Source organism: Glossina fuscipes, unplaced genomic scaffold, assembly GCF_014805625.2.
Source record: "Glossina fuscipes isolate IAEA_lab_2018 unplaced genomic scaffold, Yale_Gfus_2 2, whole genome shotgun sequence".
NCBI lineage: Eukaryota > Metazoa > Arthropoda > Insecta > Diptera > Glossinidae > Glossina > Glossina fuscipes.
Window position 1 is genome coordinate 26,203,367 of NW_023998416.1, and position 26,025 is coordinate 26,229,391.

Below are 26,025 nucleotides of genomic sequence, written 5' to 3' on the forward strand. Positions count from 1 at the left end.
ATTAAAGTTACACAAAATTAATTCAATTCCGTATAGAATTGTATTTGTATTGCGAATTGAAAATGAAGTCCGACAATAACATTACTCTTATAATTTCGCTATGATTGCAATATTTGAACATTATAATTAATCACTTAATTACACCTTTTTCTTATATGTAAATCTAATTCGATTGAATAATTAATTAATATGTAAAAAATGGGGAAAAATAGAAAGGTCTCTTACAGCCTATTGTATAATATATGTGAATAGGAATATAATAATTCACATTTGTATAAGACGATGGTAATACAAACAGAGCATTATGCGCAGAATTGAATGCAAATCATTGCTATAATAATACTTTAATAGATGAAAGAAAACACTTGTTAGCTTGATTATAAGTCAATTAAATATAAATAACAAAGATAATTATGTACAGCATTATAATCGCATAACTAGGAAAATTTCTTTACCTTTTTGGTATATTGCTGATGACTGACCATATGGTTTTGTTATTTCGAAAAGCAAAACGAGATACTATTGATGTAGTCTGTAAGACGCAAAAAAAGCTCACTGGGCCCAACCCATGCAACGAGAGAGAAGGTAGCTGCGACTTATAGTTAGGTTAAACAATTATTTTATTTAACAAATGGCAGCGTTGCCACAATTTTGGCTTTTTTTATTTGTTTTTTCATCTATTTATGGTAGGCGAAGCATGTTCCCTTTTATAGAATAGTTTTTCGGCCTTGTGGAAAGTTGCAGGAAGGAAGGACCTGAATAAAGATTCTCTTGTGTGCTTTTATTATGCTTTGATTATGCCGATCGTTTCGACATTATTTTCTGAAGCTAAGTTTCGTTTTTTCGCTTCGTTTTTTGCCTTCAACCTACGGGCAGCAATTTTTGAAATATTTTGATGAAATTTGGTACACCGAAGTGCTTTCGCCCGAGAACGAACGTCATTAAAAGCGATTTGGATAGGATCACTGTTTCGACCACTTCCCTTGTATGTATAACTGTAGATTAATGTACGTTATTTAATGGTAGGCCATCGGCAATATGTGGTGATGCGAGGACCCCATCATTTCTTTCTTTCTTTTAAAGATTTTTCAGCAGATAGGCCCTGCAGTAAAAAAGTTAGTATTAAACTTTATATTAATACCTGCTATGGATTGCACGCTATAACTTTTTGCCTATTCTAGGTGAGATTATGAGCGGATAAGCGATATGTGAACCGCAATCTTTGATTCAGTATTAGTTGTTTAGAAAATTGTAACATAGACTTGGTCATGCACTTAGTAATTTGACGTTTTTATCCGAATTCTTTTGTCTTTACATTCGTACCACCGAATTGTGATTCTTGTTACTGCATTGGCCTCTATTTACAATTTCTTATATTTACATTGACTTATATTTAAAATGCTTTGTCCGGTGTTGTTCGTACGAATGTAGCGATTCAAATCTCTAGACTGGTTTGACTTTGCCTTCCGCAAATTTTCTGCTTATATACCGATACCAGTACCCAACTTCATTATGACATTTTTCTGCTAATGGCTTTTTCCGCGAAATGTGTTGCGAATTGTGGACAATGGCTCGTTGCGTGAGGCAGATTAACGGTTTTGAATGTCTATTTGGCTTTACCATTTCTGGATTTCGGTTTCTTAGAAAATCGGCCAGTTTTCATGCAAACTATCTTCGCACACAACGATTGCTATTTTTATTACTTCGACTTTTAGTCATAAAAAGAGTGGAATTGTGTATAGTATTATATGGTTGAAAGCTGTACACTTCTTAAACTGTATTACAGATACATATTGTCAGAATGGATAAGTTTGTGTTGATTTAGAGAATAAATTCGAAGCCTAAAGTCTTAAAGCACTAGCATCTAGCATCTTTCGGCTTTATTAAAAACTCTACCGCACTTGAAATTGATTTTTTAATAAAATATATTATAAAAACTGGCGTCAAACAATTGTTTATCGCCAAGCAGCACTTCTCTCTGGATGCTCACCTCTCTAACAGACCTTAGAGAGGTGACCTAAGGTCCTTGCATGCAGCACGATCGATCTTTTGTGATTAAGTACTCAAGGGACATACGTTTTCTGGTGATTGTCATAAAAACGGAAATCTTCTCCGAACAGGAAATAAGTCATTGATTGAACCTAGTAATTTTATAAGAAGGACTAATGCTTGCTCATGACAGCTGCTAATTTTCTCTACACGGGTTTTGCTATGCACGGCCGGGTTTCGCAATATCATGATTACTAGATAGATATTTAGCTTTATGGTCGGTGTTAACGATTGGCCAAGCTGCATCATGTTTACTTTTGGTTGGACTACCTTTTACAGCGTTCGTAATACACACGAGTCAGAAGTGCTATCCTTCAAATTAAGGGAAAAAGAATCACTTTTCCCACAAAGCTTATACGTAAAGTTTAAAGACACAGATTTTCGAGTAGTAGTTATGGCTCCTTTTAGAAATTGGCATCAACTTGTACAATATTCCAATATTTTTTGGATATCCAAATTACTTCCGTATAATTTGTTCTTAATTTTTCTAATTGTATACGAGAGGATAATTAACGTTACATGGAAAATTATCTACAATAAAAGCAAAAATTGTGTCAAAATGCAATTAGATCAGTGAAAACGATGAGTTGTGATGCACAATCCGTTGCAGTTATAAAAGTTTCCTTAGTTGTTTTATTTCGTTTAAAATTCAAAACCAACACTATTTTAACACTCATGATATTCATATCAGAATGGCGAACAGGACCTTTTACCAGAGACAGTAAATAGTTTTTTAAAGCTTCTCAACGCAACACTACGATGTCATGTTAACATTTTTATACCGAGTGTAGCTACTGTCACTTTAACCATCAGTCTTGCTGTGCGTTAGTTGTAATTTTCTCCCATTTTTTTTTTTTTTTTTTTGTCTTTTTTTCGTTAACAGTTACTCCAATGGGATGGAATGTGATATCCTTTTGACAAGAAAAATAACAAAAGACCAAGAAGCAAATATACGGTTCGAAACGAATTGTCTGATTCGCATTATATCCTCGTTTTTTATTGAAATTAAAAAATAAGTTCATGTAAAAACAGCACGACGACCGCATGCCACGAAAACGTCAGGCATGCTGTTTTGTAGTTGAAATAAAGCCTACAAAGTTGCTCTGCTTATACAAAAAATGTACCATAATTTTCAAGTTGCTGTTAGGGCATAACATATTTGAGACGTTACAATACGCAAACACTTTTAACGTTACGTAACATTATTAACATTAAAGTCTCACCCAAAGAGTGTGAACTATTTAGCAAATTATTTTATGCATGTCATAGATAGATCTTACTTCCCGTTACTTGTAACGAAAGTTATAGCCCGATTCGAAAGACAGCGATATTCGGTAATTAATTTTGTTACAATCAGATCAAAAGCAAAGCATAAAAGTTACTTGGTCTTTAGAGTTTATTAAATGCAGAACACATTTAGCCATCCCTTCGTTCTTTTTGGCCTATAACCACCAAAACTGCATATAAAATGTTATAAAGAGACCCCACGTGCTCAATCAAATTTTCAACGGGCAGCGACCGAGCCAGAAAAACGACATATTTGATAATTATTTTGTCCATCGATTCGTGCAAATATTTCATTTAGAATAATCTCCTTAGACTCAAGGTTCTTCGGATTCCACCATTTTTGAGAGAGTGACAGTGAGAGAGAGCGAAAGAAGGAGTGGAAGAGGGATGTCGAAAAACACAGCGTGAAAGAGTGAGCTTGAAAAAGACAACCGTGGCATAGTTGTGGAGACAGAGAGAAAGAGAGCAAAAGTGAAAGAAAACGGTTGAAAGAGACTCACGATATTGAAAGACAATAGAAAAGAGAGAGAGAGAGAGAGAGAGAGAGTGAGTAAAAGACATACCTTTTCGATGGAGATAACAACTTAGATTATTTAAGGTGCATGGCTTTCTCTTGATCTAGAACGATATATGTTGATCCCAAACATTTGAATAACATAATATAACGTCGCTTATGACATAAAAAATGTCATATGCATGGATATGCATGTACATAAAGGACCCTAATAAACAAAAAATAAAAAAGATATAAACTTTTGACAAATTACAGGTGCATTGTTATATCCATATGTGCATATCCAGACAGACTCACAAACACAAACAACGACGTCACACCAGGCGGCGCTTTACAACACACATGCTAGTGCATCATCATTATGCATTACATTGCAAGAATAATGGAAAGTGAACAAGAAAGACAAAAAAAAGATATTCATATATCCGTTATGAGCAATGCGCACAACACAATTTACCCACGTAGAGTAGCTTGGGACATATAACGCTTATAGTACAAACTATAGCTGATTATGACAACATAGCTTTAATAATTTCACAAAAATGATAATCATAATATATTATTAAATTTCCACGGAATTTATGTAAATTTTTTTTTTTTTTACAATTTTTATGTTTATTACTGAAGGATGGGTGTAAATTAAATTTACCATATTGTTTACAGCATCAAAACTTATATATTAGATATGCAAATAAATTCTTTGCATTTTTTTAATGAAATTCAACTTTATTTCAAATATATTTGTTACACAGCTTAATCATCGAAATATTCAAATATTGTTATCTATTGTCTTTTGCCTCTTATTGAGTAGCTTACGGATGACCTCGTTTCGCATAGAAGTTTCGTGCTTTCGAGGTAAAATAGTCATCGAATTTGTTTCGCAAATTTTTATAAGCAACTGATCTGCTACATATAACAGCATCGATTGGAAGCAGCCGTAATCACAAGGAGCCACGTTTAAAGAATAAGCCGCGAAAATCCCAGCCCAAATTGAGTGTCGTCTTCTCAGAACTACTTTTGTCGCAAGCGGGCAGGCATTGTAATGAAGGAAAATCACTTTACAAATTCGTTTGCCCCGTTTCGTTTAAATGGTCTTTTTACCCCAAGCGCGTCAAAAAGTTTGGCTAGTTCGGTTGTAACAGTTTCATTAGACTTTAGAAATTCGTAGTAAATGCGAAACTCAAAACCAATACGTTCTGCATCGTCAATGGAGAAAAACTCTTTACATGAAATTTCGCAAATCACTTTCTAACTATTTCCAACTTAATGCATTTTGATCCCAAGCCAAGTTAATCATATTGCAGCAGCCGCAATTGCCTGCTCTTCCAGTTTAAAACAAAGCAACAATGCAGTAGCTTCAATGCTCTCTCATTGGCATCCATCTCTTTACGCTTTAATATACACTGTATGCTTGCTTGTAGACAAGTACAATTTATATCGTAAAAACACCAACATCAATGCTATGTCAGGTATGTTTTATAAACTCAGCAATTTGAGCAGAGAAAATTTCATTTGTTCTACCCACACGTTGAATACATTTTTGAACTTGTGTGATGTTAATAGAAATCTTATGTTTCGCAAAGAGCTGGCAATTCAATTACAATTTATTTAATAAACATTTAAGAATTTAATTTAATAAATAACTATGATATTCTAACCATAAGCCCTTAAATGATTCAAAGAGAATATATATTAAGACTGCTGCCACAAAATTTTTCTTTTTAGAAGTAAAAAGAACCCATTAACTGTTAAATTTGTTTGGTACGATTGTGTTAGATATTTCACGAGCCCCTAATTTTTTTACAAGCTTTTCAATTTTAAGGAAGAAGAACTGCTCTTCAGTCTCCAGCTGATAGACATAAATTTGAGATTCATTCTACTGAGTTCCTAAGTCAACAGGTGATTTTTAAGAGAACCACACCAACCGATGTAATATAGTAGGTTTTTACAGTGATACAGAGACTGATGTAACTTGCAATTACAATAAAAATTTATTTTGAAAACAATTTTTTTTTTTTTTTTTTATGTAAAAAATAAATTTTTGACATTTCATTTTTCAAAACTTATTTCTATCACGATTTCAGCATTAAATTTGACTGGATTGCACTTGTTTAATAGCGTTCGATTAGGTTAATCGCGCTTAATAGGAAAAAGGGGGAATGTTTTTAATTAATAACACAACAACAAGTTATATTGTCCTTCGAGGCTTCAAATTTTATGGGCGTAATCCCTCCCCTTTTCGTTGCGTCCCAAAATAAGAGTAATATGTTCATATTTATATCGTCTTGGATGTAAAGATACCTTAACATCGTCTCGCTAACTTCATGTTCCAATTGATTGATTGTTTCGGTTATGGATAATTTGTTTTAAAAAAAATGGCCAATCACGCCCATAATTAACCTAAAATTTACATAAAGTGAAACTTTAACATACACATCCTTCACGATCGACCACAACTAATACATCGTCGATTAAGAAAACATTGTCCAATTATAATCAATCAGAGTATGAGAGATTTGCTCTTAGGCGAATATAGTTTTCTTGCTTGTTTTAAATATGGCACGCATTCGAAGTAAATTCTCTTGAGAGGCAAATTTAAACAATGAAAAGCTTTAAAGTCTACTTAGTTGAAAGTTATAGATTAAGTTGAAAACTCTTGTGGTCTTTTTACATCTACGACATTTTACATTTTATACAAAAAGACATTCATACATACAAAAATATATGTTTAGCATTTGCAAATGACTCATTCATCTTGAGTCTGCATAAAAGAGCACAGATCGGAAACAGATGTAAAATCTTTAAAATCGCAAAGAGAATCTAGCTTATTTTCGCATAAAATGTATATATATATATATATATACATATATATATATACATATACAAAGATACACCCAAAGGAGCATAAAGCGTTTAGTTTAATTTAACCTCAAAGTCAACCAATACAACAGAACAATAGTCATCTACATGCAAATAGAATCAGTTTTCCAAAGGCATAAACAGCTCAAGTCGACAACAACAACAACAATAACAAAAAGAACTACAAGAACAAATATGAATGGCATACTATATATACACTAAGGCTAAACATTTCAAAAAAAAAACACAAAGAAAAAAAACAGTAGTTCCCAAATATGGTAAATTAAGTAACTTTTTGAATTTCATACTCAACTTTAATAAAATAACAAAATCTGCAAACATTTAGTTGTCCTGAGGCAAAATGAAAATGAAAATAAAATAAAGACCGTTTGTTGGATTAACAAGAATGAAAAACAAGAGGAGGAAAGAATAGGAGAAGTTTTATTACTAATGTTAATACTAAGTAAGATTCTTTTCGTTATTATCACAGTTGCTATTGTTATATGTATTATATGCACATATATATATATATATATATATATATATATATATATATTTTAATACCCTGAAAACATGGCAAGTGATGAGGATAGTTGTACATCCGTAAACAAATTTGCCAAACCAGTCAGTTGCTTAACTAACAAAAACCATCTTAGTCTCAAACTGGCAAAAATTTGCATTGAAATGTTGCGGCAGCTCGACTTGCATTACTCTGTGACATTTTCAGATTTGTTGTGAGTGGTATTTTTCTAATATATATATATGTATATATGAATCGTAATTGATGCATATGCATATCGCGAACGCAAACGACTTAAAAATAATATATCAAATGGAAAATAAAATCGCGAAGAAAAAAATAAATAAATCTCATATTCGACCAAAGTTTAGTAAGTGAAACTCTTGATTAAGATATGAAAAGCTGATTTTGAACATCATCTCCATCAATATAATCAGATAAACCATTTGCTTTGGCATCATAATGTATTGAAATGCATTGTTGGAATTTCATATGGAAAAATTCTTTCATTCTATTGTGTATAAGCAATTTACAAACAAGCAGCCATTAATATTCGAGTTAGACAGAAGCTTTTCATTTATATCGAACACACATTGTCATATTTAACCTATGTCCGCTTTGGGGACTTGAGACTTGAACTATCACAGAGTAATTTAAATTAACATATAAATGAATGAAATGCAAATTTTGTTAAATGAAATTAAAAGTAAGAAACATTCATCTTGGGATTAATTCAATAATCACTATTTATGGTACATACTGCAATTGATTGTCTGCAAAGTATTAAGCCTTTAGATCGTATATTTAAGTTTCTTCGATTCTTCACTTACGAAGCTTTAAATTTGTGATTGCACTAACAGCTTTTTGCCCGATAGCCTTTGTTAGGTTTGTTGGCACATTACAATTCGGTGCAGGCAACTTTCCTTGGAAAAGTGAATTTTGGTTACATCTTATAGCAAATCTTATAAAAGTTCCTTCGTGTTCGTTTTTAATCACTTTCAAAACAAACTTTTAGTTATGTTACCTGCTGTGAGAATAGATTAACATACATTCAGAAGGGCTTGCATTAGGTCCATTTCTTCATATGTCGGTCGGTTTAAATTCATTTTTTGAGTCATTTTAAGCTTGCCTCTCGGTCTCGTTGTCCTCTCGCCTGATGTCTGCCTGATGTCTCGAGAAGTTTTAAGAAAACGGTCAACTTTCGGAAAAACGGATCGATTGCGACCCTGTAATCGCTACCCCCAACATAAAACATGCAAACCACCAGTAAATACCCTACTCCACTTCATTGAATGCAATTTTCATGGAATGACTTTTCCATGCGTTATCTCAAAAATTGCGATTTGTAAGTTGAACACAAAAAACAAAACAGACATACGGACAGACAAAAGTGATTTTGCTATCTCAAATGGACGTGGATACAAACGTAATGAACCCTTGTACGACAAGGGGTGTGGGATATAATAAAGTCAAGATCAAGATATTGTCAAGAAAAAGCGACATTTGAAATCACTCGTATACGATGTTTGGAATAATGCAGGGCATAAAAGTTTCCCATATTTAATATCTTTCGAAAAAATTCTATTAAAGCTTTGTATGAATGGTAATAACTTGACATGTAAGCTTACTGTGATAAACTTGAAACGCTGTCCATCGATTTTCCCTACCCTTTACATATCAGAGTCGCCAGGGGTGGGACGTAATCAAAATTTGCTGTAGACAATAGAGGCTTGGGATATGTAACTTCCACTACGCGAGATGTTATTTTACCTTTTTTGATATTTCATGAGGAAAATATAGGCTAATTAATCAGCGACATTGCTCGGCTATAAAAACTTTAACTTGGTTTGTTTAATCTTCATTTGGAGTAACGAAACTAAAATTCTCTCAAACGATTCCAATCTGTTTAAAATCGTGTCGTTAGACTTCATTCACACAAATAAAAAAAAAATAAAAAAAAAAATTTGTCTGTGCCTTATGAGATTAAATTATGAAAACAAAATTTATTGTGTTCATCAATACTTTTAAACATAAATTTCCAAGTAAGTGCACATAACATAGCATAAATGCTTATGAATCTAAAATATTTACATAAAAGTATACATATCTAAACACCATTAACCCTATTTCATATCAACATGAACGTTCTTAAGTATCATAGAAATATGTCAACAGATGACATTGTGTCGAAAACATCTCTTTCAACATTTGATACAAAAAAAGAACGAAAGTAATAATCGCCTATAGAACGAATCTTTGATATCCGCTAATGCAAGCCAATGCTTTTAATAAGTCTACAAACACTTTGTTCAATGTTTCTCCTTGACTCTAAGTTAGAATTTCTTCTCTGACTTCAAATTGCCCGAATGAACACTTGTTCCTAGCTTAAGATCAATAAGTGCTTAAGATTCAATTTACCAGTTTTAGGGCATTGATGTATGCTCGAGCAAGTGTTTGTACCATGCTTTTCAATCTATCCAGTTTTTATTAGTTCTAATTTTATACTCTACACCACTTGTGGTGCAAGGGTTAGTTAATATTATATGTAAAACCCAAAGGAGTTGAGATTGACTCATAGAATCACTTCTCTAATGATTCGAACCTTGTAAAACCCAAAGGGCTTGAGAAAGACCCACAGCATCACTTTCCTAATCATTCGAAACTTGTCTGTCCCTCTGTCTACCTTGTTGTGTTCAGCCTACAGAACGCAATCTTTTACTTATTTTAGTGAAATTAACTACATTGACGTAATTTGGCCCACATATAAACGCTGTTGAAAATAGTTCGGATCGGATCACTTTTTCGCACATAACGCCTTTCCCATCTCAAGCTTTATTTTAAATAGTCATTGTATGAACGAAGTGGTGTAGGGTTTGTAATGTTGGGCCGTAGCCCACTATATTGTTTTTACTTGTTCATTAGTACCAAGTTGTACGAGTATCAAAATCTCTTTCCCACTTGAGCAACAACAGTCAAGGAGAGGGATATGCCGTTCCAAATCGTTTATTTAATTCGAATATCGGTAGCGCCGCAGCTCCTTTATAAAGTATCCTACATATTTTTGCATCTATTTTCAAATCATATGAGGTACGTACACGGCATTTTTAATTTTAAAAATAGGAAACGTATAAAGCTCCGTTTTTCGATTTATATAAGTATAAGTGAAGAATTCGTGAAAAAAATTTTTTTTTTTTGTATTAATTGCATTGGCAGTGGGTTAATTAAAATTCTTACACAAGCAAATTACCAAAATTAGTATATTTTCAATCTTCGGTAGATGATCTGAAAATTAGAATTTTTCGAAAATTTCAAGTAGTCTGACAATGACATATTGTTAGCAAATGCTAAATAATGTGAAATTTATACTCATTAGTTATATCAATTTTAAAGCGTTAAGTAAATACTTATTCCATAAATTCTTCATTACATGAAAATTTACGATTTTCAACCTCAAAGGGCGCTTGAATTGAAAGGTATACTGCGCACTTTTTATAACTGAACTTTTCGAAAAGCTTAACTAATCTGGGAAATACATTGCTTTCCTTTTCTAATGTTTCCTGTAAGCATATAAAAGGATACCGTCTGGTGTAGGCCATTTAATGGTGCACTGTGACCCACCATAATGTTTTACTTGTTTTCTATAATAATTCCTATAATTTAAAAAGGAGACGTGAGCATTACAATGTTCCTAGCAAAGGCATTTGCTTAAGTTCGCGATAAATACATTCATACTTAATACGTTTCTGTTTGATTCTCTTAATCATTTAAGCCCAATGACCGTGGGCTCAAATCTCAAGTGTGGTAGAGTGCTCAACGCCTTAGTTATGCTAGTACTTTAAGACTTTAATCTGGTTATAACAGTAAGAGTAATAAGAGTAAACCTCCGGAAGTCAGTTAGCTCAGGTTTGCACCCAGATGTCCCAAAAGTGGTGTACTAATACATTGGCAATATTAAAAGAGTTCGCAAGTGAAGCCATAGCCTGATAACTTCGAACACATTTCCTGCATTCTGCAAATAGTGAAAAAATTCGTGTCCTAAATGGAAGCATTCAACAATTTGGCGAGAAGAACGACACTTAAAAACTCGCGACTTAAATCACTTTTCGTGTTGGGGGCGTTCAAAAAGTTCATGGGTGAAAGAGCGATTTTCAGAAATTTTGCTTTCAAAATATCAACTAAATCTCATAACTTTAAGCCAACATTCAAGAACATTAGAAAATGGCGAAATAATAACGCGTCTTTAAAGCATTTAAAAAGTTCGCAACAACACTTAATTGCGTAAATTAAGTGATGGCATTTAACTTTCCTTTCGATAGCATACTTATGAAAAATAAAGGCAACTAAGTAAAAGTTACACAAGAACCTTTGTATGTATTGCATGCCAATGTGTGTGTGTGTGTGTGTGTGATGTGTTTATTACTTTTTAATCTTAAGCCCACATACGTTAGCAATAAATTGAAATGTTGGTAAACGGACAGCTTAATTAATGATTTCTATTTAAGTAAAACTTATATCAAGCGAAGATGCGTCATTTTCGCTGCTTCTCTTTAATCATTGAATGCAAATAAAATCATTGTACAATATCAACAATAGTATGGTTACACATAATCAATGGTTTCTTCAATATGTCACTCTTTATGTACGCCCCATGCAAGTACATCATCTGCTATGCCAATGTTGATATCAATTATGTCCAAGAAACACGCATAAGAGAATATTTTTTTGCGAAAAGGCAAAAACCATTACTTGAAAACATACTATACTATAACAATATAGCGTATAAAGGACGAAAGAAAAGTCAACCACGTGCATACATATACACAGGCATGCAAACAATTTATATATAAAAAATAAAAAAATAAAAAAAAAAAATATATATATATATACCCATTGATGCCAATCAATGACATAGCTGTTCACATATGTATTCACACATATAAGCAGGCATCATCAGGACAAATAGGCATTTCGTGTTGAAAACAATAAAAACCCGTAAATGTCAATTGCAGAGGGACTTGGCATTTTATACCAACACAGCAACACAGTATTACACTCGTTTATATATATATAAGACTGATTAATGGAGCAACGGAATTCACGAGAAAGAATTGTACTATGAACGACTTTTTATAAGCCATGGCAAACAATGTTATACGCACAAACATACACATACACATATATATATATATATATTGCACGATAGAGTGTAATTGTAGTGATATTGAATACAAACAAGAAAGAAAATTAAATCAGGCCGTGGCCGAATCTTTCATACTCATAGCTTTTCTTAAGAAAATGAAAGTGAAAACAATTCAATTTTGATACTGCATAATATTGGGAGGGCGTGGTCGAATTTTTTTCCAAATTTTTGGGACTATTATTATGTGACCCTCTGTAGAATATGTGTGCAAAATTTTATTACAGTTTATAAATACAATGAGCAAAAAACCAATACTTTTTACTTTTGAAAACAAAGGTCTTCTCAGTTTATATTACCCTGTGAACTTTTTCTTCTTTAGAACTTCTTAGCAAAGGTACAATGTGAATGAAGACGAATTTTGAAAACACTAGACAAGATAATTTTCTTTCTTTGCCTTATCACGGCTTCACAATAGAAGCAAAACATGTAGGTTAGCATCTCCGAAGTTGGAATGTAGATCAACATATAAAACTTCAACTAAAGTTAAGGCAGATAAAGTTTCGCGTTGATAACTTGGGAAAATGAGATAATCAAATACAGCTCAACTAGAGTGACTTAGTAAACTAATCTTAGACATTCTTCACTTAGATGAGAAATAGAACTAAAAGAATTCGAATAAGAACTACTTAGAAAGACAAAAGATGACCTAACATTGCTTCTATTTCCCATTTCAGGATGCTGTCCTTGTGAAGTAGTCAGGTGGTAGGCCAGTGCAGTCAAGTAAAGTACGATTGAAAAATTTTGCACTTGCATGTAACATCGCCGTAGTGTAGCAAAAATTAAATTTTGTTTTCACACAAAGGCCTAACGTTTCTGAAATCCTTATATAGCGGTTGGTTCAAAAAATTACACAATGCATTCATATGTCAAATCGCTGCTATGGACTACTTGTAATCATAAAGTAAATCTTGTTGCCCTATAAAGGCTTACTTTTCATGAAACCCCTTATATATGCTATGGACTACTTTTCATCATAACAGATCAAAAATTAAATCCTGTTGCCTTACCTTTCTTAGAAGGGGATCCGAAAAATTGTTTCATGTAATCCAAAATTAGCATAATGGATATGTACGTGGAGTCGCTTATTACTTGTGCACCAATTTTTAATTTAAATTTCCAATCGGTAGACTTTATACGAATTTTCCACATGCCTTTCTTATGTCAAAAACTATTGGACCGGCAGGCAGACGCTGTACAAACTTAATAGAGCCTATATCTCATTTGGTGTAAAGTAAAAAAATTCCATTTTTTATATGAAGAAGAAGCAGATAGTTTCAGTCCAGTTTTTAATAATTCCCGAAACTTTTGGAATCCTTACTCTTTCCGGAATACATAATTTATTAGGTTTTGTCTGAGTTGACAAATTGATTATATCTTCATTGTTTAAAGCAAAATGTTAAAGATCAATATTGAACTTATTTTTATAACCAATAATCACCACAAAGTACGTAGAACGTTTAAAATTTTTATTGGACAACGGAAGGAAATAAAGCGGAAAGGTAAAAAGAAAATAAGGCAACACATTTTCACACAGATAACGATACCAAGGTAAAGGATTATGGCGAGCAAAAATTATTTAATAGCTTTCAAGGTAAAAAGAATAAAAGGAGAAATAAAATAAATGAGAAAAATATTTTCACAGACCTACAGAAAAACCAAAAACTCCCGCAAAAAGGGCACTTATACCGTGCGCACACCATTACCAACAAAGTCACAAATAATTTATTCATTATGAGAAGCTGCGAAAGAAAGGATCATTGAACCGCGACTTCACCGCCCCGCTGCGGTGGTAGTAACATTAGTGTGGTGTTTATACGATAATAATGATTAAGAAGAGGAGCGAAGGAAGAAGAGAAAACGGCATAAATGTTTAATCAGTTGTGAAAATAATGTGCGAACGGTAAAGCAGGGATATCGAATGATGTGGTTGCTGGCAGACGTTTTATGCCTCTCCCATCTCAAACAGTACAATATGCCTTTTAATTTGGGTAAATGTGCTTTCCTTTTTTTTTTTTTATTATATAGATAAACGTTGCAGTCGAAAAAATAAAAATTGCATAAGTGATTAGAAATATTCAAAGGCTATATAATGCGCTAACAAATGTAAGCGAAAGGTAGACGGCTATCTGTCGCATTTGCGTTTTGAATAAAAATAGTTTAGTGCTCCCAGTGCTCGGTTAAAAGTATTCGAAATATTCTTCTACTATTTACGTAGACACAGGGACTTTGTGCAGGTAAATATTTTAGAAGAAAATAAGTTTGTGAACACTTTAAGCACTTTGTCCGTCCGTCTGTCTGATTAACGTCTACCCGTGTATTTTTGAGTTCTACTTACGGGTCGTGATTGGCAAGAAATTTTGCTTGGCACCAAAGATAACCGCTATTCGGATCAGGCCGTTTTAATGGCCACCATTTAGTTGTGAGCCGAAAAAATTTTTTTACTGGTCTTAATATTTCTCGAGAAAAATCCATGAAAACTAAAATGAAAAAGTAGCAAAAGTTTGGAAAAAATAATGGGGTCTATCATTTGCCTCAACTTCGCGAACACATGCTGACACACAATCAATCTTGATATGACTTAATTGTCACTTTTCTATGACGTAAATTGGTTCAAATTAGCAATTTGACATATAGGTTTACTGTGCTAATTTCGGACACAAATAGGTCTACCTTTTGAACCCCTTGCAGCCTTCATGAGGCCTTTTTAAAGCACCAAGGTGTAAATTTTTATATTTTATGATGGATGATATTAGGAGGATAAGAGAAAAAAGGATTTTATTAAAATTAATTTTGGTTAGGGTACTTAACGGTCGATGTTGTCCTCTTATAACGTTTAGCTTGTTAAAAAATTTCATTATTCATTTTTATTCAATTACCTAAAATTCCGCACCATTTTTACAAAGTGAGAGGATGTGGTTTTGTGGTCACGGATTCTTAGCTAAGAGTCAAGAAAGAGAGAGAAAGCTCTTCAGCTAATTTAAGAACGTCAAGTACATAACATAAGTTCAAAGTCTTCTAAGGACACTTTAAAGCTTAAGTGCGCTGAACACGCAACACTTTAGGACAACAATCAAAATATTGATACCGGCCTTAAAGCGAATGTTGAACACCCATCGCGGCAAATAAATTCATACGAAACAAACGAAAGAAAAGGTTTTATAAAAGATTGAGTTTAAGTTCAATATTTTATATTATCCACCATATTCTGTATTTAAAACTCCTTCGTTCGATATGTGGCTCATGCGATATCATATGTGCATGTTGTTTATCGTATATCCTCATAGATAACCATTCATCCTATTTTAGAATACGCGTTGTAAGCTATTTATACTATTTACCGCCAAATTTTGATAAGCATTTCCCAACTATTACGGAGATAAAAAGGTAGAAGGTAAACGGAAATTGTTGCTTTGCTGCTGAGTTTACGCAGTTTCGAGGCTGATTCTAAAGCCAACGGAAAGCTCTATTTTCACATTTGACTTGTGAAATGCAAACAATGTTCTTGAACAACTTCTAGTATTTTTACAACAATTTTAAAACCAAAAATAAGCAAAGAGAAGTTGCTAAGTCATTAAATCAATATAAAGATCTTATATACATTAAAGGAAATTATCTCTAATACAAACGGAATAAGGAATTTAATTTGCCGTCACATATGCTTATCTTTCGATAGTGGATATAAAAAATGTGCATAAAATACCTAATGGTTATCGAAAAGTTTTCGTGTAATTTAATAAAAGGTCAACCGGAAGAGAATAGTTGCAAGCTACAAACTACATAACCCAATCTCACCTAATTTCGAAATTGTCGAAACGTGCATAATAAATCATTAAAAACTCAAACTCGAACATGTTTTATTATTTTTCGACAAACACATTGCTAACTAAAAACGATAAAGAAATTTTATTTGGCTGATAACGAATTTCTTTAAATCCTAACACGGTCCAGAGTAAAAGATAAAGTGACGACCGAATATTATAATAAAAATTAAATGGATTTCTTTTATTCAACAAGGATTGACGCTCTCCATTTACTTTCATAAAGTATGGCATAGTTAAAATATCTTTTATATCGATTCTACATCGTATGGTGTTTATTGTAAATTGTGTTTATTTCAAATCAAGTTTTTCATGTTTTGCTAACATCTTGACTCAAATCCATAGATCAATTTCCCTAATCGTTTTTTAAAAAACAAAGAACAACAACATATTTGATAGCAATTTCGTTGTTCGCAATAGAATTTTAAATCTGTGATTGTTATTTCATTGCTCGGACAGACGGACAGACATGTCATATAATTGATATCCCATTTTACTCTGATCAAAAATATGTATATACCTTATACTTACACATGATCTTCGATGCATTTCGATATTTTCAAGGAATTGAATCTCTTGCGGAAACTCTCCACGCCCCTATAGTGTCAAATGAGATCATAATTTTGCCCATAGGTAATTAAAATGGAAAAATTACATATTTATACTTCGTCTTATTATGCGTTCATTTTGTCAAGTGGTGTCTCTACTATGCTATAATTACTATGTTGCTCACATGGTAGCTTCAATTACTTACATGGACCTTCATTGACGCATGCTTATACTCGTGCTGTGCACAATTCACGTGAGGATGAGCCACTTTTACGTTTTATATTTCTCTTAGTTCTCTTCACGGTAACGGACGATAAAACAAACATACTTTCTAATGGATGAAAACTTATCATCTCTTCATATTTCAGTCTGAAAATTGTATTTAAGAAAACTTTGTACCTTGTGTTTGTTATCCTTTTCTAAACTTGAGCGGATGATTCAAATATTCAGCGAAAATGCAAAGTCCTTTGCCAGAGTTTTAAGGAAGTTAAAGCGATTAATTGTGGTAATATGGATATATACATACGCAATATATATATAAATATTTCCTTTCTGCCTTCGAAAGTAACATTTTAGCAGGCGAAGAATACTACGCGACCCTAAGACTTGTTGCAGCAGTAGCCTAACAGTAAGTGTGAGCAAATTTACATATAGTATTACTATGCAATTAACCACCTTAGTACCGTTTCTCACCGAAATGTGATGGTGTATGCTTGATTCGGTCTTCACCGAAAATAACTTTCTTCCTTGCTTTATAACGACAGTCGCAGGAGCTCGCAAAAGTGTGATTAATAACAGCCTTAAACACATATACTGCGGCCAAATTCGATGCGGTAAAACACAGCACAATGCTGCTTATTCATAAAACGGAAGAAGGATTCGGCTTTAAAATAATAATATATTCCGAATGCTATATGCATAGAATGTTTAACTTCTAAGTATGTTAATTTAAAGGCAACAAATATGAGAAAATGGCCGATATTAAGCCGAATACCATTTTCTTTTAGAGCTAATTAGTTAAATTAAATAAACACTAATTATCTTTAGTATTTCAAAAGAGCACTGCCTCCTCTCACTCCAACAGCATAATATACAGAAAAGATAAACTTAACGTATGCACATAAAAATGTTCATTAAAACACTCCCGTTAATCAATATTCTTAACGTATTGAACAAGAATTTATTGTAATCTTAAATATCACATACCAAAGCAATGATGTCTAATGTCTAATCCTACAATACATAAAAAACAAATTACCACACCTGTAAATAAAGCCCAAAAATGTTTTGCAAAAAAAAATAAAGAAAAACTTCATAAGAGTAACAAATGCGCCAAAAAAATTCAAGCAAACGGCAACAAACAAGAAGCGAAACCAAATTAATATAATCTACAATAAAAAGCTTTAAGAAAAGCTTTAATATCATAAAATTTATAACAAAGTATAGGAAAGAGCGAGCGAGCAAGTAATGCTTTGTCAACTGATAAGATTTAAGTGTGGTGTAGTTTAAAGAAAATTAAAAAACGATGTAGGTGTTGATGATAATGATGATAACAGCGATGATGATCATGATGATGATAATGAAAAAGAAAAAGAAAAAAAAAAAAAAAAAAAGACAACCAAACTAAAAATCGAATCAACAGCAATAAATCAAGGAGGAAAAACAAATAAACAAAAAGCTTTCAAATTGACATTTAACTGAGTAAACGAGATAGACTAAGCACTAAGCACATGGATAGATATACGTTGTATAAAAGTAAAAAGGGAAAAACAAAAAAAAGGAAAAAAACAAAAAACACACAATACGACAGCGAGCAGAGAGCAGAAAGAGAAATAGAGAAAATCTATGTTTATAGAGAAGCGCAAGACAAAACTTAAAACTCTCCCTCTTTTCTGGCAAAACATATGTTTTAAAGCACAATCAAGTCTTATAGAATATATGTGAAACAATTTACGCGATAGATATATCAATAGCTATACACACACACACACACACGCATACACACAAATGTACATAATCGCAATCATTTTCTTTTAAAGGAAACTTTTATACAAAAATTTTTTTTTTGCAAGTTATTTCATGAAAATCATGAAAACCAATTAAAAAGCTTTAATTATTTAAAAGAAGAAAAAACAAATTTAATTAGGAAAACCGAACAACCGCAATAACAGCAAAAAAATACATTTACTTTGAATGTATTAAAATAGCCACAACAAGTTAAAACAGTGGTGAGTAGCGTGAACGGTTGAATTGAGGGAGAATTTGCGTGTTTTTCTTGCACCTACTGCTTGCTTTATACATTTCTCTTTTTTACCACGGTTTCTAACTAAAATCATTACTATAGAAAGACAAAAAAAAAAGAAAAAAAAAAAAAAGAAAAGGAAAAGGAGAAAACAAGAAAAACAAGCTAACAAGTCCAACCGTAGCATATTGTTAGAAAATTTTCGCTTAATTCCAATATATTTTATTTAATAAACAGCAAATATTAGTTGAACTCTTTATAAGAATTCTGAATTTATTCAATTTTATTTACAAATATAGGTCTCCTGAAGAAACACATGGTAACTTTTCAGAAAAATAAATATATGGTCTTGACAAACTTACCTTCGCAAACAAGTCAGTAGTGTTTATTTTTCATTATACATTTATAATGACTTTTACATCTCTATTGGTAAAGCACTTTTTTCTTTTACATATTTCAAAGCTTATAAAACAATTTAAACAAGTTTTTATTAAAGAAATTTTCACTAATAAAATTTCACTTTTTCATTAAAAAAACAAAAAAAGAAGCATAATATTTAAGAATTTTTTTTTTTTAAAAAACCAAAAAAAAAAAGAAAAAAAAAAACAAGAAAAGAAAATAGAATAATCAGAATAATTCGTTTAGCAAAATTACCGCTAGCCCGTATGACATTTGAAGATTTCTATACTGAATTTGTGTTGCGTGCATGTTTGTTACAACTGCCACACTGCAGCTATTAATTGCAATAAATATACATATGCACTCGTATGCACATATATAGAGGGAAGAATATTACGAACGAAACGGATAAAAAAATAAAAAAAAAAAAGCTTCTTCTAGTTATTTGCTACAGTAACTACACCAACGTAGCCATCAAACCGACCGAATCAAATGAACATTTGATTATCTATTGACTTGTATAACTAACTAACTGGAGTCCGGTGTACGTTAAACATTAATGACTTTGTTCGTAACTTTTAACGTACTGACTGACTTGAACGGCCGCCACCATGCAAAATTCAATTGCACATACAATACACTCTTTTATTTTTTGTTTTTTTTTTTTGTTTTTTTTTTATTTTTTTTTTACTGTCATAGAAACGAAAGCAGCAGCACTAGTAAACAGGCGCATACATATACACAACAATAACAATAACAATTGTTTATGTTTTACTTTTGTCGTTTCTCTCATTCTCTCTTTTTCTCTCTATTTCTTCATCTTCATTATCATTATTAAACATCGTAATAATCATCGTTAAGAAAATCAAATCAAAAACGCCAACACTACCACACTACCACCTCCGCTAAAGCAAACAACAAAAACAACAACAACCATGGAGATATCCAAAGAATAGCTTGCATTTTACACATTTATGGTACTTACTTGCACTGTATGCGTCAATTCATTTATTCAGTAGGCCAAACATTCATTCATACAATCTATACGAGCTAATTCTCACATTGCTATAGATATATATACATATATACATATATATATAATCACATATTCGCTCTTTTTCTCTCTATTTCTCTCTCTCCATATATTTATCTTTCTCGCTTGCTCACCACAATGAATATAAAGCAACAATTTGTTGTTGACGAAACAGAGAATTTAATATTCACTTCAAGTCCTTTCTTCCTCTCTTACTCTCTCACTCATTCATTCGCTCGCACCCTCTTGATTTCTTTTATATTTGCGAGTTTTTCCACTTGGCTCTGTTGCCTATATTAACTCCTATTAGAAAATAGTAGAACTGTTATGTTGTACACAAAGAGTAAAAGCTTTAATTAGTAAAAGCTTTTTTGCAGCTTTTAAAACACAGAGTGTTACAAACACAATTTTACCGTTACAAAATTCAAATTTAAAAGAAAACATATACAAATATATTTCTACAATTTGAAAGCACACATTAAACAATTGGAAATTACTGCGCTCGCATTTTTAACGAAACCGATAGCCTTAGACGTTAGGGCTTCTTTTGTCATAGAATTTATTTCTGTAGCGAAATTAACGATAATAAAAAAGATAAATTTTTGGAAAAAATTGCAATAGTAGTGGAATATTTATTTTTATATTTTGAAATTGTATTCTTATAAAATGGCTGCTTGCTGTAAGAATACAAATATAAAATATAAGAGGTAATTAGAAGGCCTTACTACTCAATATAATAGGTGTGGTGGAAAGTTATGCCCGTGATATTCATTTGACGTTTATTTGGTTCCCTTGTGTAGGTGCTGACCTAGCAAATGAACGAAAACAAAAATTGATTCATGTTAGCAATAAGTAAAACGCGATCGTGTGGTTGCTGATAAAGTTCATTTACGTCATTGTATTTTGTACGAATTCCAAGAAGGGAGGAATGAAAGTCTTTCTGATAGAACATGGTTCGAAAACTTTCAAATACATGACTTCTCAATCGTACTGATAAGCCAGGGACAGGACAATGTTAAAGCACAACCTTTGTTTGACAACATCGAGAATTGTTGGAAGACTTGACACAGCTCAACAAAGCTTTTTGAACCATACTATAGGCTTGGGCGAAACTTTCCGGTACACCTAATATATTATACCATTCAATAATATTTATAATCTAACGTCAGGCTATAATTCTTTAATTCTCTCCCGTTCATTTTCCTTGTCTAGCTCTTCCTCTGTGTGCTTCTTTCTCTCATTAAACATTTCTTATTTTTGTCGCAAGCTATACTTTTTTGTCGTAAGCTATACTTTTTTGTCGTAAGTTATACAATTTTTGTTGTAAGCTATAAGTGGTGTAGGGACAAAGCAAAAACAAAATGAAAATAGTAGAAACATCAAAAATAACAAGAAAGAAAAAACTTTTATGAAAATTAAGAATGTACAAACAAACAATGTGCATATTAAACAATATATGGGAAATCATGTAAAGAAACTCAAAAAGATAAATCAACATCAATTTCAAATCACGTTACTTGTGCAAACTTAAATGAACTACGTAAGTGTAATGTAACGACCGTTCCAGTCAATTTTTACAGCCACCAACATAGAGTGAGAGTGTATTCTTTTTGTTAAACGATTTAAGCATGTTCGTCCGTCTGTCCGCATGTCGTTTGTCGGTGCAGTGTCTGTAAATTCACAATAATTCTGCTGATCGCAAAAATGAACATAACGCCTCCAAATTTGGTGAAAGCATTGGAAGTTCTTGCATCCAGCCTATGGACCAAGTCGGTGAAAGCGCAAACGTTCGGCACAATATTCACTGAAGATATCTCTGTCTTCGAAGGAGAAACAAATCGAATTTTTACTCATTAGTCGTAAGCTATAAGAATGGAAATTTTTGTACTCTATGGTTGACCTTGCAGTGCGTGTAGAAAAATGATCAAATGCGCTCAATATTATAGCATAGAGTTCTTTTTGGAGTAGATTTAAAGTGAGAGTTCTATTTGAACAAACTTTAATGTTTGCTTTTTTCGCTTATGGATGGATCAATTTCAACTCGAATCAAAAGCCTAAAATGTTGGCATCAGAGTATAAAACTTCAAAACTTTGCCTAAAATGTACTTACTTCAACCGATGAATAAGTTGACGTAACTTAATCAAACAGATTGATACGAGCGGAATACGTTCTATACCTATATCACGGTATTGCCGTTCGGTGATGTTTTCTCGATCGCGTATACACTAATATTGGAATTAACAAGTCCGTCAATTTAACTTATTTCATATTTTACAGTTTCTAAAAAGCACTTGTAAACTTGGAATATTTAAAAAGTTTTTAATAAATTTTAATTACCGGTAGAATATGATCCTAAGCCTGTAAGTCTGTCCGTCAGTCTGTCATAATTGTTTGTGTCCAATCTAAAAATCGCCATTTTCGAGATATATGTTAAGATAATTTGGTTTGCTGTTTCGGCCCAAGGACGAACGCTATTAAAAATTGTTCGAAATGGACTCCTTTTTCCACCACGCTTTCCATACAACGCCTCACTTTGAAAAGTCTTTATATGAATAATATAATATGGAGAGTACTTAATGGTGGGCCGCAGCTCAGTATAGCAATTTTTACTTGTTTTATTTCTGAAACGCTAACAACATGTACCTATTTCTAATAAAGCGGGTCAATTTGATTCACTTATTACCCCGAGTCGCAATAGTTTCAAGAATAAAGTTAGAGGGCTAAAATTCGTCACGTAGAAGGAAGACTTGAAAAATGCATATGTTCGTTAAATAGACGCGTCCACAGTGCACAAGAAAGTAAAACAAATTTGAAGATCCTGATAGTTAGCGTTATGTTGACTTTATACCTTAAAATCCTGCCGAGATATTTTCGAAATGCTTTTACCCAGGCATTCTTCGGAAATGCTGATAGAAGTACAATTGTTTTTGACATGAAGCGATCTTTGATATTATGAGTATCATCCCTTTTGACGTTATTTGTGGGAGTAAAATAAAATTCATTTTATAGAACATGACTGAACATGGGTTCAGTGAAAGTGTATTCTACTAGATGAACAAATAGCGTAAACATATATGTATTGCAACAGAACATGGTAAGTCGGAAAGAAATGACTTTTCATGAATTTCCGTAGTTTAACAAAGGAAACGGCTCGATCAACGACGTTAGGGCACTAATTTTGTCAAAAGGAACTTATTCAAATCGCTGAATAGATAGCAAATTTTGACGAGTGCATACTTCAGCGCGCCCCTTACGCACTTCGCCGCTAAACCTGTCCTTATCTCTGCATGAAATTCTAAAACTCTTAATACCCTCAGCTAAAGAGATAAAAAAAGGAAAAGAAAGAAGAACGCAGTACGCGTTTTTCCCAAGTTCGTTGATCATTGGCCGATATTGACGAATCAAACTTACGTTATAAAAGAAAATAATTGATTTGTTATTATTCACCAGCAGGTATGTATAAAGTTGGCGAAAATTTACGATCTGCCAAGTTGGTTACAAAAAAAATTTAGAGGACTAAGCATATATCAGGTTTCTGATATATTAGGTTCGGGGGAACATTCTGTCCTATTTTTAATAAAACATTTGAATTGATGTTCGATATGTTGCTCAGCAATCGAATGGTGGGTGGGGAGCCTTTTGGCGTTTGTAAAACGGTTAGAACTGGATTACTTCTCATTATCACGCAGATGAAAGCTTCAGAACGAAAATCAGGTGAAACATTTTTGGTACATCCGAATATTCGCAATGTCATCGTCCAAGTTTTTACAGGCATCCTCTTATATTTCCACCTTTCTGGAACTTATTCCAAACTGCAATGTCTTAAATGCCCTTTATTCGCCTGGCACTTTGTGCAACTAACTGATGAAGGACGTATACCTTGCGGTAGGTACACTAAATAATAAGACCCACACATGACGTGTTGCCTTGGCAAGTAAACTTACCAGCAGGTAGCAAAATACGCCACACCCTTCTCGCCAAGCCATTACAACTACTACTAAGGAGAAAGTAAGACAATTATTTTCGAAAATATTCTTTGATTATATTATCAATCAGAAATATTGATTAGAATAGTTTTTAATTTCATTTTCTCGTCTTTGCTTGAAAAATTTTAAATTTTTTCTTAAAGAAAAAAAAAAAAAAAGGTATTGAAAAAAAGAGAAAATAAAAACACTTTATGAATAAATTTAAAGTTTAAACTGCTTTCTGCAAAAGTCCTCAACAATATGAAGCAAGAGTGGTCAAAATCATACTTGGTGCAGCCTCAAGATCATCTTCAATCGCATCTATTAAAAAGTCAAAAAAAATTCGTTCCGTCTTATGAAAGGGAGGTAAGCCGCTAACAAATATTTTCAAAATGTATTTACTAAAAGCAAATTGAATTGTGCTCACAGAGTTGCCCGCTCTCGATGAGTTTGTTAATTGGCTGGGAATATGCACGTATTTGGCGTAAAGAACGCGATGAATTCGTCCGAGCTCGCGTGACGAGAAACAAACCGAAGAAAATCAAAAATGATTACAACAAATGGCTGGAGAAACGCAAAACCAAGATGATTAAGACTTGCGGGCCCAAACTATAAGATATTTTCCAGATGCATTTCTTTCAAGTTAAGACCTTGCTTATGCTTACATATGTAGGTCCCATTTTACTTGCTAAATTGAAAATTCTACTCGAGAGGTCAATAATAATAAATCGATGTATATATATATATATATACATAGTGGTCTATTTCTAATATATTTATTTAATTGCAAGGAATCTTTCCCATGATTTGATAAATCCCTTCAGCTGTAGTAGTGCAATGTTAAAAAGTATTAGAAGACTTTGTAAGAGAGCATTAAAGATGGAGAATATTGTTTTGGGCTATTAGTAATAGTTTCGAATAGTTTTCGATAAGTAAGGCTAAGAGTAAGTGTTGACCTGCGTTCCCTTTTTGACAAGTGGTATGCAATTCTGGAGAATTGAAATCAAAATTGCCCGCCGAGAGACAAAAAATTGCCGAACCACATTCGCCAAATACAGTGGCCATCTCTTCGTAAGGGGAATATATAGCAAGAGTCGCCCAAAGTATTGCTTCAAGTTCGACAACCGATTTTATTACACGCTATATTCCACATTCATAATAGTGGGACCACTTTTTCACGGCTTCGAAAAATGTGTTACGTCATTTATAGGGCCCTGCAGATATTCTCCGTTTAAACAAGCAAGATATATATAAAATAATTTCGCACCGATGACAGCCCAGCGCTCCATTCCAGCCTTGTAACCGGTCACTGGTCATAACATGTGTTTTCTCGGCATAGTTTTTACAACCTCCTATCGGATTTCGTTGACATCATTCCATTACAAAACATATTCCTAACCAAAAAGAAAACAAATGCCTTATGTTGTTGTCAAAATGCGGCCGTAAGAATAAGAAGAGGGAAATATTAATAAGTCTACGAGACTATTATTCTATTCTTTAAATAATTCGATTAGACGGATTACCTTTTGTGTCAAAAATACCACTCCACACTAATACCTAACTGGGTATGCCTTTCTTCTTCCTTTGCT

At 32.8% G+C, this 26,025-nt stretch overlaps 2 protein-coding genes across 4 annotated transcripts in view; one reads left to right on the forward strand and one right to left on the reverse strand.

The window, feature by feature from the left end:
• LOC119633706 overlaps window positions 1-19,983 on the reverse strand; it is a 444,941-nt gene extending 424,958 nt beyond the window's left edge. Inside the window, exons 1-2 of one of the 3 annotated variants that reach the window (XM_038027397.1) lie at window positions 19,693-19,983; window positions 19,401-19,500 (exon numbers count right to left, since the gene is read on the reverse strand). The gene's annotated coding sequence lies outside the window, so the exon portion shown is untranslated. Of the gene's footprint in view, window positions 1-19,400; window positions 19,541-19,692 lie in introns of those variants that run through there. The other 2 variants (XM_038027396.1, XM_038027399.1) reach the window with 2 other exon arrangements.
• A 4,711-nt stretch (window positions 19,984-24,694) lies between these two features.
• On the forward strand, window positions 24,695-25,051 carry LOC119633081. The gene is made up of 2 exons (XM_038026298.1): window positions 24,695-24,802; window positions 24,866-25,051. Exons 1-2 carry the CDS (start codon window positions 24,698-24,700, stop codon window positions 25,049-25,051), a joined length of 291 nt encoding a protein of 96 aa, XP_037882226.1. The 5' UTR covers window positions 24,695-24,697.
• Window positions 25,052-26,025: the final 974 nt, after the last annotated feature.